The sequence below is a fragment of the Chelonia mydas genome, chromosome 10 (genome assembly GCF_015237465.2).
Source record: "Chelonia mydas isolate rCheMyd1 chromosome 10, rCheMyd1.pri.v2, whole genome shotgun sequence".
Taxonomy (NCBI): Eukaryota; Metazoa; Chordata; order Testudines; family Cheloniidae; genus Chelonia; species Chelonia mydas.
Genome location: NC_051250.2, coordinates 84004801 through 84022245, shown reverse-complemented (window position 1 = coordinate 84022245; position 17445 = coordinate 84004801). Strand labels below are relative to the sequence as shown.

General features: G+C 45.9%; 1 protein-coding gene across 2 annotated transcripts in view; it reads right to left on the bottom strand.

The window, feature by feature from the left end:
* Positions 1-17445, bottom strand: part of IQGAP1 (IQ motif containing GTPase activating protein 1) — a 179056-nt gene that overhangs the window by 20280 nt on the left and 141331 nt on the right. For both annotated transcript variants that reach the window (XM_037910038.2, XM_037910039.2), the window contains exons 30-32: positions 14882-15014; positions 14390-14492; positions 13209-13344 (exon numbers count right to left, since the gene is read on the bottom strand). In XM_037910038.2, the coding sequence (XP_037765966.1) occupies positions 13209-13344; positions 14390-14492; positions 14882-15014 (372 nt within the window). The remainder of the gene's footprint in view (positions 1-13208; positions 13345-14389; positions 14493-14881; positions 15015-17445) is intronic.

Sequence of the window (17445 nt, the reverse complement as noted above, 5' to 3'; positions counted from 1 at the left end):
CCCTGTTGGTTGGGTCCTGCACACCAAAGATCACCCCGAGAACCTCTTCCACTTTGTTAAGTAGGCCATCCCAGTGCTGCTGAGTAGGCCTGGTTGGACAGCTGCTGAGCACTGCTCTTCCTCTTTATTTTGCCATGTAGCAACCATTCCCTAAGGTGCAGAGAACTAATCGCAGGATGGAGGGTGTGTGGCCATGGTTCTGAGTGAACAGGTTGGGATGGAGAGGAAGCGGTATGGGAGACTGGAATGACAAAGCAAGGAAGTCTGGGAACCAGCACTGTCTCAGCCTCGCTGGAGCAATGAGGATGAGCTTGGCCTGATCCACCTTGAGCTTGAGGATGACCTGAGGAATGCCTGGAGTAGGGGGGAAAAGCACACAGAAGAGCCGACTACCAGCTGCAGTGGAAGGCATTGGAGAGGGAGCCTGGAGTGAGGCCCCGGGGAGCAGAATAGCTGACACTTTGTTTTCCCTCGTCGCAAACAGGTCAATTAGAATGACCTTGAGCGGATCACTGCAGACTACGTGGCTCCGGGAAGAAGGATAAAGGAGTTTGAGGCGCAAGTGGTGTTCTCGTCCACCCTCCCCGTGGAAGGAAAAGGACGGGGTAGGGACTGTCGAATCGTGGAAGTCAACGAATGGCTACGCAGGTGGTGTCGGAGAGAAGGCTTTGGATTCTTTGACGATGGGATGGTGTTCCATGAAGGAGGAGTGCTGGGCAGAGACGGGCTCCACCTAACAAAGAGAGGGAAGAGCATCTTTGCGAGCAGGCTGGCTAACCCTAGTGAGGAGGGCTTTAAACTAGGTTCACCGGGGGAAGGAGACCAAAGCCCTGAGGTAAGTGGGAAAGCGGGATACCGGGAGGAAGCACAGGCAGGAACGTCTGTGAGGGGAGGGCTCCTACCTCATACTGAGAATGGGGGGCGATCAGCAGGTTATCTCAAGTGCCTATATACATATGCACAAAGCCTTGGAAACAAGCAGGGAGAACTGGAGGTCCTGGTGATGTCAAGGAATTATGACGTGACTGGAATAACAGAGACTTGGTGGGATAACTCACATGACTGGAGTACTGTCATGGATGGTTATAAACTGTTCAGGAAGGACAGGCAGGGCAGAAAAGATGGGGGAGTAGCACTGTATATAAGGGAGCAGTATGACTGCTCAGAGCTCCGGTATGAAACTGCAGAAAAACCTGAGTGTCTCTGGATTAAGTTTAGAAGCGTGAGCAACAAGGGTGATGTAGTGGTGGGAGCCTGCTATAGACCACCGGACCAGGGGGATGAGGTGGATGAGGCTTTCTTCTGGCAACTCGCAGAAGCTACTAGATCACATGCCCTGGTTCTCATGGGTGACTTTAATCTTCCTGATATCTGCTGGGAGAGCACTACAGCGGTGCATAGACAATCCAGGAAGTTTTTGGAAAATGTAGGGAACAATTTCCTGATGCAAGTAATAGAGGAGCCAACTAGAGGGGGAGCTTTTCTTGACCTGCTGCTCACAAACCGGGAAGAATTAGTGGGGGAAGCAAAAGTGGATGGGAATCTGGGAGGCAGTGACCATGAGCTGGTTGAGTTCAGGATCCTGACACAGGGAAGGAAGGTAAGCAGCAGAATACGGACCCTGGACTTCAGGAAAGCAGACTTCGACTCCCTCAGGGAGCGGATGGGTAGGATCCCCTGGGGGAATAACATGAAGGGGAAAGGAGTCCAGGAGAGCTGGCTGTATTTCAAGGAATCCCTATTGAGGTTACAGGGACAAACCATCCCAATGTGTCGAAAGAATAGTAAATATGGCAGGTGACCAGCTTGGCTTAACAGTGAAATCCTTGCAGATCTTAAACATAAAAAAGAAGCTTATAAGAAGTGGAAGATTGGACAAATGAACAGGGAAGAGTATAAAAATATTGCTCGGGCATGTAGGAATGAAATCAGGAGGGCCAAATCACATCTGGAGCTGCAGCTAGCAAGAGATGTCAAGAGTAACAAGAAGGGTTTCTTCAGGTATGTTGGCAACAAGGAGAAAGCCAAGGAAAGTGTGGGCCCCCTACTGAATGAGGGAGGCAACCTAGTGACAGAGGATGTGGAAAAACCTAATGTACTCAGTGCTTTTTTTGCCTCTGTCTTCACGAACAAGGTCAGCTCCCAGACTGCTGTGCTGGGCATCACAGCATGGGGAGTAGGTGGCCAGCCCTCGGTGGAGAAAGAGGTGGTTAGGGACTATTTAGAAAAGCTGGACGTGCACAAGTCCATGGGGCCGGACGCATTGCATCCGAGAGTGCTAAAGGAATTGGCGGCTGTGACTGCAGAGCCATTGGCCATTATCTTTGAAAACTCATGGCGAACGGGCGAAGTCCCGGATGACTGGAAAAAGGCTAATGTAGTGCCAATCTTTAAAAAAGGGAAGAAGGAGGATCCTGGGAACTACAGGCCAGTCAGTCTCATCTCAATCCCTGGAAAAATCATGGAGCAGGTCCTCAAGGAATCAATCCTGAAGCACTTACATGAGAGGAAAGTGATCAGGAACAGTCAGCATGGATTCACCAAGGGAAGGTCATGCCTGACTAATCTAATCGCCTTCTATGATGAGATTACTGGTTCTGTGGATGAAGGGAAAGCAGTGGATGTATTGTTTCTTGACTTTAGCAAAGCTTTTGACATGGTCTCCCACAGTATTCTTGTCAGCAAGTTAAAGAAGTATGGGCTGGATGAATGCACTATAAGGTGGGTAGAAAGATGGCTAGATTGTCGGGCTCAACGGGTAGTGATCAATAGCTCCATGTCTAGTTCGCAGCCGGTATCAAGTGGAGTGCCCCAAGGGTCGGTCCTGGGGCTCGTTTTGTTCAATATCTTCATAAAGGATCTGGAGGATGGTGTGGATTGCACTCTCAGCAAATTTGCGGATGATACTAAACTAGGAGGAGTGGTAGATACGCTGGAGGGCAGGGATAGGATACAGAGGGACCTAAACAAATTGGAGGATTGGGCCAAAAGAAATCTGATGAGGTTCAACAAGGATAAGTGCAGGGTCCTGCACTTAGGACGGAAGAACCCAATGCACCGCTATAGACTAGGGACCGAATGGCTAGGCAGCAGTTCTGCAGAAAAGGACCTAGGGGTGACAGTGGACGAAAAGCTGGATATGAGTCAACAGTGTGCCCTTGTTGCCAAGAAGGCCAATAGCATTTTGGATGTATAAGTAGGAGCATAGCCAGCAGATCGAGGGATGTGATCGTTCCCCTCTATTCGACATTGGTGAGGCCTCATCTGGAGTACTGTGTCCAGTTTTGGGCCCCGCACTACAAGAAGGATGTGGATAAATTGGAGAGAGTCCAGCGAAGGGCAACAAAAATGATTAAGGGTCTGGAACACATGACTTATGAGGAGAGGCTGAGGGAACTGGGATTGTTTAGTCTGCAGAAGAGAAGAATGAGGGGGGATTTGATAGCTGCTTTCAACTACCCGAGAGGTGGTTCTAAAGACGATGGTTCTAGACTATTCTCAGTGGTAGAAGAGGACAGGACAAGGAGTAGTGGTCTCAAGTTGCAGTGGGGGAGGTTTAGGTTGGATATTAGGAAAAACTTTTTCACTAGGAGCGTGGTGAAACACTGGAATGCGTTACCTAGGGAGGTGGTAGAATCTCCTTCCTTAGAAGTTTTTAAGGTCAGGCTTGACAAAGCCCTGGCTGGGATGATTTAATTGGGGATTGATCCTGCTTTGAGCAGGGGGTTGGATTAGATGACCTCCTGAGGTTCCCTCCAACCCTGATATTCTATGATTCAATTGTGGTGATGACTCGGAGGACACTCACATTCAGGGACTGCTTGTGGCTCAGGGAGAAAACCCTGCTTAGTTGGTCCGTGAGACGATTTTGCACCCCTTGCAAGAGGACTGCCACCAGAGTGACTTCAGTGCAGAATTGCCACAAGTTGATTGCCTCTAGGCAGAGTAACCTGGAATGTGCTTCTCCTCATTTGTTCACACAGTACATTGCGGTGGTATTGTCAGCAAGTATGTGAATGTGATACAGCATGTCCAGAGGGCAATAGGAGAGTGATATAGGAGAGTTATGTAAGTCCCAGGATGAGGAGAAGCCTTATTCCCTGTAGAGGGAAGAAAGGTTTCTATACATTAATTAAAAGCATCTGAAGCCAATTAGAGCACCTGAAGCTAGTCACCTGATAAAAACCCCGTTTCAATCAGTCAGGGGAAGGAGTTGGAGCAGAGGAGAATTTGGAGAAGTGCCGTGGCTGGTTAGAAGACCAAGACCCGAGGGGGAGAGAGAGAGTGTAGGAAGCCCCACAAGCTTAAGAGCAGGAGAGGGAAGTAGCCCGGGGAAGGAAGCACTAGTTCAAGTGGTTTATCACTATCCCTCGGGCCCCTGGGCTGGGATCTGGAGTAGAGGGCGGGCCCGGGTCCCTCCCTCTCCACTACCCTTCTTTGGGTTACTAGTGGGACAGTAAATACCCTAGTTCAGGGGCAGGAAACTGCGCCCTGAACCCTCCCTGCCCCCCAAGAGGAGGAAGCGCGGGACCCATCATAATCGTACCGGCAATTTGCCACAGTGAACCACTAAAAGAACAGGAGTACTTGTGGCACCTTAGAGACTAACAAATTTATTAGAGCATAAGCTTTCGTGAGCTACAGCTCACTTCATCGGATGCACAGAATGGAACATATATATATATATATATATATATATATATATACACACACACACACACACACACACACACACAGATAAGTTGGAAGTTACCATACAAACTGTGAGAGGCTAATTAGTTAAGATGAGCTATTATCAGCAGGAGAAAAAAAACTTTTGTAATGATAATCAAGATGGCCCATTTAGACAGTCGACAAGAAGGTGTGAGGATATTCAAGAAAATAGATTCAATATGTGTAATGACCCAGCCACTCCCAGTCTCTCTTCAAACCCAAGTTAATGGTATCTAGTTTGCCTATTAATTCAAGCTCAGCAGTTTCTCGTTGGAGTCTGTTTTTGAAGCTTTTCTGTTGCAAAATTGCCACCCTTAAATCTTTTACTGAGTGGCCACAGAGGTTGAAGTGTTCTCCTACTGGCCACAGAGGTTGAATGTTATGATTCCTGATGTCAGATTTGTGTCCATTTATTCTTTTGCGTAGAGACTGTCTGGTTTGGCCAATGTACATGGCAGAGATGCATTGCTGGCACATGATGGCATATATCACACTGGTAGATGTGCAGGTGAACGAGCCCCTGATGGCGTGGCTAATGTGATTAGGTCCAATGATGGTGTCACTTGAATAAATATGTGGACAGAGTTGGCATCGGGCTTTGTTGCAAGGATAGTGTTTTTGTTGTGTTTTTGTGGTGTGGTGCGTGGTTGCTGGTGAGTATTTGCTTCAGGCTGGGGGGCTGTCTGTAAGTGAGGACTGGCCTGTCTCCCAAGATCTGTGAGAACGAGGGATCATTTTTCAGGATAGGTTGCAAATCTTTGGTGATGCGCTGGAGAGGTTTTAGTTGGGGGCTGAAGGTGACAGCTAGTGGCATTCTGTTATTTTCTTTGTTGGGCCTGTCCTGTAGTAGGTGACTTCTGGGTGCTCTTCTGGCTCTGTCAATCTGTTTTTTCACGTCAGCAGGTGGGTATTGTAGTTTTAAGAATACTTGCTAGAGATCTTGTAGATGTTTGTCTCTGTCTGAGGGATTGGAGCAAAGGCGGTTGTATCTTACGGCTTGGCTGTTGACAATGGATCGTGTGGTGTGTCCTGGATGGAAGCTGGAGGCATGTAGGTAAGTATAGCGGTCAGTAGGTTTCCGGTATAGGGTGGTGTTTATGTGACCATCGCTTATTAGCACAATAATGTCCAGGAAATGGACCGCTTGTGTGGACTGGTCTAGGCTAAGGTTGATAGTGGGATGGAAATTGTTGAAATCATGGTGGAATTCCTCAAGGGCTTCTTTTCCACGGGTCCAGACGACGAAGATGTCATCAATGTAGCGCAAGTAGAGTAGGGGCATTAGGGGACGAGAGCTGAGGAAGCGTTGTTCTAAGTCAGCCATAAAAATGTTAGCATACTGTGGGGCCATGTGCGTATCCACAGCAGTGCCACTGACTTAAAGGTATATATTGTCCCCAAATGTGAAATAGTTATGGGTGAGGACAAAGTCACAAAGGTCAGCCACCAGGTTTGCCGTGACATTATCTTGCGTAGATACTGTTCCCGATAACGTCACGGCAAACCTGGTGGCTGACCTTTGTGACTAGATGAATTGGTTGCAACCTCTCCAAGCCCAAGGGCAATCTTCAACCCAAGAAGAGCCTCAGTACCGCATCAGGCTGCATAGCCTGTTCAAGCAGATGCTGCTTGAGGCAGAGGTCCCATTCCACCTGAGTCTACTTCTTGAACAATCTGCAGATCAAACAACACAAGCCCCGTGTGTGGGGGTCGCTGTTGGGGACTTTATGAAAATATGCTAATGAGTGTGAATATAATGTAACTGGAATATGCTTCATGTAAAAGGTCTCTTGTAAGGTATCGTTTCAAAGCTTATAATCTACTGAGTGTGTTCATCCTATTTGTATGAATGTATCATTCTTGTATCTGAAACTAGGAATATAAAATATAACTCTGAGGTCCTATTGTGGTTATGCAAAGTGTGGGCCATTAATGGTGGTTTAGAATCTTGATGGCTCCCATCAACTAGGACAACTGACTGTAGATAGCTCTATTTAATTGTAAGCCTTCCTGTGAGTCAAATCGGGAAGAATAAAGGCTTGGGTCTCATAGGACACGTGACCATATCACCTGGTACTGGAATCCATCTTAAACCTGGTGCTTTTCCATTCAGAAGGAAGGGTGGGCACTCAAAGAGACAAAAGATTCCTGCCTTGTGCCGAAGGTAATAAAAGGGGGTGGAACAGAACAGAGGGGCTGCAGTCATGAGAAATCCATTAGCTACCACCTGAGCTGGAACAAGGACTGGGCCCAGACTAGAAAGGAGTCTAGTCTGTGAAAGCAGCTTACTGGAACATCCCTGAGGGTGAGATTTACCTGCATTCAGTTTCTTACTGTATTAGTCTTAGACTTGTCTGTTTTTGTTTTATTTTGCTTGGTAACTTACTTGGTTCTGTCTGTTATTACTTGGAACCACTTACATCCTACTTTTTATTCTTAATAAAATCATTTTTGCTTATAAATTAACCCAGAGTAAGTAATTAATTCCTGGAGGCGCAAACAGCTGTACATCTCTCTCTATCAGTGTTACAGGGGGCAGACAATTTATGAGTTTACCCTGTATAAGCTTTATACAGAGTAAAACTGAGTTATTTGGGGTTTGGATCCCATTGGGAGCTGGGTGTCAGGGTGCTAGAGACAGGAGCACTTTCTAAACCGTTTTCAGTTAAGTCTGCAGCTTGTGGGGGACGTGGTTCAGACCTGGGCCTGTGTTTGTAGCAGGCTAGCATGTCTGACTCAGCAAGACAGGATACTGAAGTCCCAAGCTGGCAGGGAAAACAGGCTCAGGGGTAGTCTCAGCACATCAGGTGACAGTCCCAAGGGGGTCTCTGTGACCCAACCCGTCACACAGAACAAACAACACTCTTCAAGACAACGCAAGCCCCGCGTTGGGGGTCGCTGTTGGGGATTGCTCCTCCACATGAAGGACAATGTTTAAATTCTAGTGCGGGCATCACCCCGGAACACTATCTACTTACTTCTAACTAACAAACTAACTGTATACAATAAACTAGGCGAAGACTAAATGTGTGGCTGTATTATCTCAACCTCACAGAGTTCCAACTCCAGCCATGGACAGTGAAAAGGAACTGAGAGGGGTTGGGACAGTGCTGCCTCATATAGCCAGGGAAGGGGCCACAGCCAGGAGACACAAGCACTGCCCCTCTATGGATAGTGCGAGGCAAAAGTCTCTAGCTCTGGTGCACTGGGAATGCACACACCCAAGTGGAATACATGTCTGCATCTATTCCAAGAATCTTTTGTTTCCTGAGATGTGCAGCTACTACCTCTAGACACTCGGTGAACGCTCTTGGTGCTTTAGAGAGTCCAAGAGGCAGAACTCTAATGGTAGTGGTTGTGCCCAATCTTGAACCTGAGGTACTTCCTGTGGCCCAGATGAACGGCAACATGGACATAGGCATCCTGTAAGTTGAGAGCTGAGAACCAGTCTTGTGCTTGGAGCACTGGAATGATGGCAACAAGTATCATCCTGAATCTGAGGTGGCATGTATATTTGTTGAGTCTCCTCAGGTCTAGGGTAGGACAAACACCCATTTCTCTTTCAGAACAAGAAAATATCGGGAGTACAATCCTCTTCCCCTGTGTTCCTGTGGAATGTCTTCTATTGCTCCTATCTGGAGCTTTGAGGCCATTTCTGCTTGTGAAAGGCTCTTGTCAGAAGGGTCCCTGAAAAGGGATGGGGAAAGGAGGTGGATAGGATAATGGTGTCTAATATCCACCTGTCCACAGTAATGTCTGACCATAAGCGGTGGAATGGGACAAAGCAGTTTCAAAGAGGGTGTTGAATTGACTGCTTCTGGTGCAGCTCTTGACTGATGTGTTGAACCTGCTGCTGTGAAGACTGAGCAGTGTGTAAAGCTGAAGGGTGAGAAGACTGGTGTCCTCTGTTATAAAAAGACTGCTTCTGTGGCTGGTACTTCACATGCCTGTGGTATGAAGACATCTGTTGCTGCTGCTGTTTTTGGGGGGGGAAGGGGAATACATTTTCCAACATGCCAGAACTGTACATGTCTAAGGATCTCTGGGTCATGTTAGAGTCTTTGAGTGAGTGTGATGCACTATTTTCTTGATGAAACTCTCCAAGCCTTCAAACAGCAGATCTTCGATGGTGGCTTACATTTCCGAGGGAATACCTGAAGCTGGAACCATGGTGTCCTCTCACAGTCACAGCTGTGGCTATGGTTCTAATTACAGTAACTGCAGCATCCACTGCAGCCTGTAAGGACCTGTTTGCTACTAACTCTCCCTCTTACACAATATCCTTCATTTCCTTTCTAGCCTCATAAGGAAGTTTTGGGACTAGCATCAAGATTGTCACATGTGAGGAAAACATATTTAGATAAAAGGGCCTGACAGCTACCTACCCTTCACTGAAACGAAGCAGATGAGTATGATTTCCTCCCCAACAGATCCAATCACTTCTGATCTTTGTCTTTGGGAGCGCTCTTGGTTGAGCAGGACTTTTCTTGGATGCCCAAAACTACCACAAGCAATCCAGGGTGAGTGCGAGTGTAAAAATACTTAAGTCTGGATAGAAGTACCTGATAGTATGTTTCTATCCTTTTTGCTGTTGGAGTTGCAGTATCCATCACTTACTATAATGCCTTGGCAGGGTCTAAGAGGGTAACATGCATTGGACAGACAACATCAAAGAACCTGTGTGACTTCTGTACTATGACCAAAGTCTCGATCTCAAGTGTGTCTGCAATCCTCAGTAAGAGGTCTTGAAAAGCCTTAAAACCATCTAGTGTCAGTTCCAGAGCTGAGGCAACTGCCTCATTGTGTGATGAACAGAAGAGGCCCTTCGGCAGTGGTGTGTCAGCAGACCAAGTTACTGCTCTTCCTGGTGTTCTGATGCCTGGGGTTTAACTGATGAAGCTATGGGAGAGGATGATCTTCTCTTTTTCCCTGCAGGAAAAAGAGCTCTAGTGGGTTGTCCCTAATACCTCCAGAATGGCATGGTGGCATCCCATAGGGGTAGGCGTTCTGCAGGTTGGCCTAGCCACTGACACTCCTATGGCTGTGGGTCAAAGGGCTCCTCCACCCTTCCAGCAGTGCTGCCCATGGATTGTACAGGGGACAATTCCCAACTCAGTGCCAGGAAGAAAGTGTACCCCTGTGATGCTGATGAATAGTATCTCTCTTCTGGTGCCAACAGGGACTCCTCAGTATCGGCAGGCATCTCTGTGACAAAAGCATTTCTGCATCTAGTCCCACTGACTGAAGTGTCTGTGCTGGTTTGTAAGTAGGTGCTGATATAGAAGTCAAGACTGGCATAAGTGACAGTGCTGTTCGTGCAGTTTCCAGCACAGGTACCAATACCAGTGGACCATGCTGCACCACTCACTCCTCCCTCTTGCCCGATGATGTCTGGCATGTTTTGAAGGACTTCTCCTTTGAGGTCTTCCCAGGCCTCCCAGCATGGAAGGACGCCCCCCGCACCGACTTTGGTGCTCTTATGATTCCATCTTAGGCTATTGTGACGCTGTACCAGTGGTTTACTCAATACTGATTTCCCCAACAGCGTCTTGGGTATAGCCCAGCTGCCTGGCAGCATGCTGGTGGTGCTGGTCTTAGTGGTTCCAGACAGCTTTGTTCCAGGATTTCTGAGTTGGACACCACTCTCATCAACTGCTCTAAGAAATAGAGCTTAAGTTGTGCGATTTTCTGGTTCAAGCTGAGCACAAAAAGCAGACTAAACATCTGCTAGGGATGTGCACTTCACCCAAGCAGAAAAAGCATCTGCTGTGACCATCCTTCAGCAGGGTGAGTCTGTTACAGAACAGGCAAAGTAGGAAACCCAATTTAAATTCTACCACGTTGTACAGGGGATCTGTATGGAAGAGGAGAGGAAATTACACAGGAACTAGAGTCTGTTTGATGGATTTCAGTCCAAATTGAGGATTTTAAGTTGAAGCTAGGTAAAAGTAAGTATTGAAAGGAGTTCTGAAGATTTTCAGAGGTTTTCTTCAGAAATAGCTCACTAGAGTGCTATCAACAGATAGGACCCCACCAGGTTCTGCCTTGCTGTCACAGGCAGTAAAAGGGAACTAAAGGAGGGAGGGTGAGGCTGCCCAGCCTTTATGACCTCATATGGAAGCACAAGGAAGCAGCAAAGGGTGCAGGCGTGGCCCTGACAGAAACTGCTAGCCAAAAATAAATAAATAAAATAAAAATCTGTTCTTGCATGCATGATGCACATGCTTAACTATAGTGGGATCCATGCTGACACAAAGTTGAAGAAGAACTGGACATTCTGTGGCAGCTTCAAGTAAGTTCTCAGTGTAAAGTGGTAGACTCTGCCCTCGTGAAAGCTCCTTTATGCTGCTCTGGCAGCTGAAAGGGGACAGAAACAGCCCCCATCCCCAGGGTGATATGGGAGAACTATGCCTCCAACAATGCAGCCTCATCATAGATGTGTACCAGTGGAGCAACTGAAACATTATTCCCAGCTCTCCCCATTTTATTGTAATTAATGCAATTTTGGTCCCAGAATCAGGTGGCTTCATGATGATGCAAAAAGCTCCAGGCTTAATTTAATTTTCACACCTGTCGAGGGGAAAATCCCCTCTGACTAGCTGTCTTTTCCACTTCCTCATATCTTGGGGAAGAAAGCCAATCAAACCTACCGCATCAAGCGGTCAGAGCTCATCCCTATCTCTCAGGATCTGACAGAAGTTTTCGGTAGAAGACGATGGAAGGGAAACAGGGGACACCATTTTCACAAGAAGGGAAGAGGAAGCAGAAAAAGATGGCTGCTGAGGATGGCTCTGCTCCCTCCCCCACCCTTTTACAAATGGACTGGCTTCTCTCTATTCCTCCCTCCTCTTCTCTATCCCAACAACACCAGGCCTAGAAAGGAGAGAAGAGGATCCTTGCTGGAGATGCCCCCTTATTTTGGGAAGGGTTGTGAGTGAAGAGCCACCACTGCTGCAAAAGGAACAGAGATTTACTGAGGGAGGGGGCAAAGGGAAGGGAAAGATATGGCTGGATGAGCAGACTGATGTAGATATGGGGCAGATGTGAGGTCAAAGGGGACACAAAATTGATTTGGGAGTGAGGGTGCAGAGTTGATGTGCGGGGGTGGGGGACGACGACATAATTAACAGATGTATAGATGGAGGAACAAAATTAACTAACTAGAATTTTGAGAGAACGTGGAAAACCTCTGCACCACCAGGTAGCCCTTTAATACAAGTTTGTGTAATGTACTTTTTTAATCACAAGATGTTGGCAGGTATGGATTTCAGAGAAGCAAACTGAGCTAGAATCAAATCAATCAATGTGCATGTGTGCCAATGAGCTAGCTCCAATCTTCTCACAATCTCATACAAACTGGGGGGGGAGGGGGGGAGAAGAGAAGGGAAATTCAAAATCAGAAGAGATTAAAAATGTGATTTTTGTTTAGAAGAACCTCATAATTTTGAGGCCAACCTCATGTTTTGTGGTCTGACTCATGATATTTTAACTTTTGGGGTTTACAATACTGCTAGAGCAGGTGATTGGCAGCTGTGGGGAAAACCCTGTAAATTACCACTTGTGTTCCCTGCTCCTGCAGTCTGCACCTCCCAAGAGGCACAGCAGAGAATCTGCCTTAAGGTTTTTACTGAATTCAATATGAAAGTGACGAATGCAAAAGTACAGTATTTCTTATGTTGAATTTAACATGTGAGTAAGTATTACATATATTCGCAAAAAGAAAAGGACTACTAGTGGCATCTTAGAGACTAACCAATTTATTTGAGCATAAGCTTTCGTGAGCTACAGCTCACTTCATCAGATGCATTCCACGAAAGCTTATGCTCAAATAAATTGGTTAGTCTCTAAGGTGCCACTAGTACTCCTTTTCTTTTTGCGAATACAGACTAACATGGCTGCTACTCTGAAACCTATTACATATATTGTACATTTCCCCTCCCCGAAATTTTCAATGTGTCACAAATTTTGTATTGATAACACAGAACTGCACGAGAGAAGTGATCTGAGGGCGGGGTGTTTCTGCTAAAATGATCTACTGTGAGTTAGTTAACTATGTCCACAGTTAAAACTGACATCAGTGGCTTCAGAGTTAAAATTTATTCAAGATCAATAAAGGTCATTCACACACTTCAGAGCTCTTGTTTCAGACTTTGTATGGACACTATCAGACTTCACTGTATCAGTTACACTCAGCTTGTGTTTGGAAGATTTTCTTCACAATCATGAAAACTGGAGACCCTTTTTTAAAATGATAAACCTTAAATTCTCCAGCACTATGCTTTGGCAATGGGGTTTTCCTGAAACAAATTCACTGGCCACAAAATCTAGGGGCCCTGGCTACAAGCTATGTGCACTTTAACAGGCTTGGATTAATTTATTCTATCATTTCCTGACATCACTGTTGTCTTTTTCTTCATAGTCCAACCCACACAATTCATATCCTAATGCTCGCTTATTTAAGTGACGACTGCTACAGGCCATTACTCATCACTCACTTCAGCAGGATTGTCCTTGCATCCATTTCAGCATTCTCATCACCAGGAACATCAAATTTATTAGTCAGTGTAAGAGAAACTTCAGTCTTTGCTAGCATCTCCTTGTTGGGGTCATTAATGTTACCAGACCCTTCCCCTGGGGTAGAAAAAGAAGAGGTGAGTTATCAATGAGGGAACCTACTTCCCAATGCCAGATGTGATGATAGTGACAGAGGTTAGAATGTTATCAAACATTGTCATGGGCTGTATGGGTCTGCAATATTTTCCTTCCAGCACCATACAGAAAAACAATCAATTCATTTTTAAGGACCTTTTACAGCCCATTTATGGGTTTTAAAAACATGTTAATCTTGCACATACATAATTTAGGATTTCCTAACATTCCTCCTTCTTCAGCAAACTGATAGAAAATGGATACTAAAAAAAATAAGATTTCACGTAAATTCAGGTTTTGGTGCCTCAGACGTATACAAATCAAGGTGTGCGTGTGATACATCTTGCATCTCAACCTGCCTCTCTACTGATAAGCTTAAATGTGACCTACCAAGGAAAATAAATTCAGTTTGTGCCCTTTGTTGCTTCTTTGGCCTTGTCTATACTAAAAAGGGTTTGTTAGTATAGTTAGTAGAGATGCACCTTGCACTGGCAAAAGAGTTCTTTTGCTAGTATAGCTTATAACAGTCCCGTGAATGAAATAAGCTATAATGGCAAAAGGACTTTTTTGGCTGATACGTCTACACTAAAGCATTTGCTAGTATAGCTATATCAGTTACTGATATGCTAGCAAAACTTTAAAGCATAGACCAGACCTTTATGTTGCATGAATGAGGACTGAAAGATTTGTCAATGTTTTTTCACATTAGAAATTCAGGTCCCTGGTGAGAGGGGAAGGTGTGTGTGAGAGGGGGGAAAAGAGGAAATCTGGTATGGTGGAAGGGGAGGCACACAGAGCCCTGGAGCTGGAGAAAAGGATTTGATACAGTGCCTCTCAGATTCATAGAGCACAGAGGTGGAAAAGCCCTATGGGGTAACCTAGCCTAGCACACTGTAGGCTGCTGCTGTTTGTATAGCACTGTTCCCTCCCAAACCATGATTATTCTTTATAGTATTTTTTTTAAACCACACTTGGAGCTACTCAGAAGAACATCACATCTCCCTCATGTAAAAGAAGAGCAGCTCACCTATCAGGGACTCAATAGTGGGAACTTCGCCCAGGTCATCCAGCAGCTCATGAATTGGATCATTGTGCTCAGGCGCAATCGCATCTTGATGATCTAAAAGCAGCTAGATTAATACAAATATAAATAATCATTTAACTGTTCCTCCTGTGTCTTGTTTCACCTAATTTAAGAATTACATTATTTAGGCTCTCTTTGGAGAGAATTCCTCTCAGTTCATATGATTCCAAGTGAAGATACTAGCAGGCAAATGTCTGGTATCGTCACATAAGACTTAAAGTATCAGATGACTTCACAAGAAAAAAAATATTAAAAAGGCCATAAGCAGACAAACTACTGACCTCAACATTTTGACAGTTCAGAAGATATTGCCTTTTTTTTTAAACAATATCGTCAACATCTGAATTTGTTAAATGACTCACATTAAACCAATCAGTAACAGATTGTTCAGAAGGGCCATTCTGCAAGAAAGAAATGTGACTGGTGTATACTTACCGTGTGTGTATTGATGATTTCTCCAATGGAAATATAGATAACTGGTTTAGTGAGAGTCACCAAGTCAGAATATTCATCAACATTAAATTTATCCTGTAGTTCTGGAACCTCACAGGCAGCCTGAAAAAAACGTCTTCAGACAAAAAGAAAAAAGAATCAACACAATCCTGCCAATCACAAGCACTGACATAACCAAGGCATTGACTTCCTGTGATATTCTCAAGCAGAGCTGTTCTTTGGAACTTTGGTACAATAAGAGGAGGTTACTTACCTGTAACTGGAGGTTCTTTGAGATGTGTGGTCCCTTTCTGTATTCCACTGAGGGGTTTACGCATGAACACTATGAGTCTGGAGCTGGAGAATTTGAAAGCAGTGTCCCTTGGTCGACGCATGTGCTCTGCCTCACCTCGTGGTTTTGTTCAAAGCGATGATGAAGGGCAGAGCAGACTGACTGTATCTCCAGTTCCTTCTCCACCCTGAACCAGACATATCCGTAGCAGAGGGGAAGGAGGGCGGGAAGTGGAATGCTGTTAAGGACCACACATCTCAAAGAACCTCCAGTTAAAGGTAAGTAACCTCCTATTCGTCTGAGTGATGATCCCCTAATGTATTCCACCTAAGGTGATTAGCAAGCAGTACTTAAGTCAGAGGAGGGTGTGAGGATGAAGATGGAACAGTCATGCAGACGACTGCTGGCCGAAGGAGCCATCTGATGCCAAGTCCTGTACTAAGGCATGCGTTGCAAAGATGTGCATGGAACTCCACGTGGCCGCTCTACATATGTCCTGGAGCAGGACGTCCTGAAGGGAGGTTGTGGTCAAAGTCTGGACTCTTGAGGAAAGCGCCTGTGCCCCAGTAGGGGGAGGCAGGCAAGCCACATAGTTGATAGCAAAATGTAATGCAACACAAAATCTACTTGGAGATTCTCTGGATGGAGATTGCCTGACCCCTAAGTCTTTCTGCTAGTGCAACAAACAGTTTGGGGGACTTTCTGATGGGTCTTGTCCTCTGCAGGTACAAGGCCAAAACCTGTCAGATGTTTAGGGAGTAGAGTTGTCGTTCCTCGGCAAATGCGTGAGGCTTCGGGAAGAAAACAAGTAAGTGAATGTAGGTGAATGGATTGATCAATATGAAACTGGGAGATTACCTTTGACAGGAATTTGGGATGTAGGCGCAAACAGACTTTATCTTTATGAAAAATTGTGAAGTGGGGGAGGGTCTGCCACCCTCCCCGCCACAAGTTCACTGACCTTTCTTGCAGAAGTCATAGCAATAAGGAAGGCGACTTTCATGACATAGAGCATAATGCCAACAGTTTGAAGGGTGATTTTATTAGTACAGATAGAACTATATTCAGATCCCATTGCAGAGTGATGGGTTGGATGGGTGGGAAGGTTCTGATGAGGGCATCCAAAACCTAACAGTTAACAGGTGTGTGAAGACAGTGCTCTTCCTCAGGAGGGTGGAATGCGCTAATGGCTGCTAGGTGGACTTTCAGAGAATTGAGGGCAAGACCTGATGCCTTCAAGGACAGGAGGTAGTCGAGGAGGAGGGAAATCCTCACCCATTCTGGGGAAAGTTCCTTTTGTTGGGCTCAGGAAGTGAAACATTTCCACTTGGCCCTGTAACAGTGTCTAGTGGATTCTTTCCTGCTGCAGGAGAGGATGTCTTGCACAGCTAAGGAACAGGTCCATTCTAGAGTAGATGCCCATCCAAATACTATGCTCTAAAGGTGGAGTGCCTGTGGCTTGGGATGTCTGATTTCACTGTTGCATTGCATCAGCAGATCAGGGAAGACTGGGAGGGGAATTGGTGGACAGGTTGACATACATAGGAGGTTGGGAAACTAAAACTCTCAGGGCCAGCAGGGAGCGATCAGAATGACGGTCACTCTGTCTCATCTGATCTTACAGAGTACTCGAGGCAGTAGAGGTAGAAGAGGGAAGGCGTAGTTGATTTGGTCTGACCAGATGAGTATAAGAGCAAAGCCCTGAGAGTGATGGCCAAGACTTCCCCTGGAGAAGTTCATGTTGAACTTGCTGTTTACGTGGGAGGTGAAGAGGTCTTTGGTAGGTATCCTCCATCAGTTGAAGATGGCGCAAACTACGGAGTCATAGAGTTCACGCTCATGGTCAATCGCAAACTGCCTGCTTAGCGAGTCCACAATCACATGCATGTCCCTGGGAGATAGGCTGAAGACAAGAGGATATGATGGGCGATGCGCCAATTCCAGAGATTGACCACTTGTGCACACAGAGCAGTCAATCTCATGCCCTTGTTTGTTGATGTAGAAAACAGTGGTGATATTGTTCAACATAATAAGAACATGATAGGAACAGATGAACAGGAGAAAGGCTTGGCATGCTTTTCTTACAGCTCGGAATTCCAGGATGTTGATGTGCCTCCTGAATTCCCGAGGAGTCCATGCTCCCTGTGTTATGTGATTGCCCATGTGTGCTCCCCTGCCTACAAGGGATGCATTGATGATGATCATCTTGTCTGTGGAGGAGGAGAGGAAGGGAACCTCTGTGTAAACATGACATGGGTCCGTCCACCACAGGAGG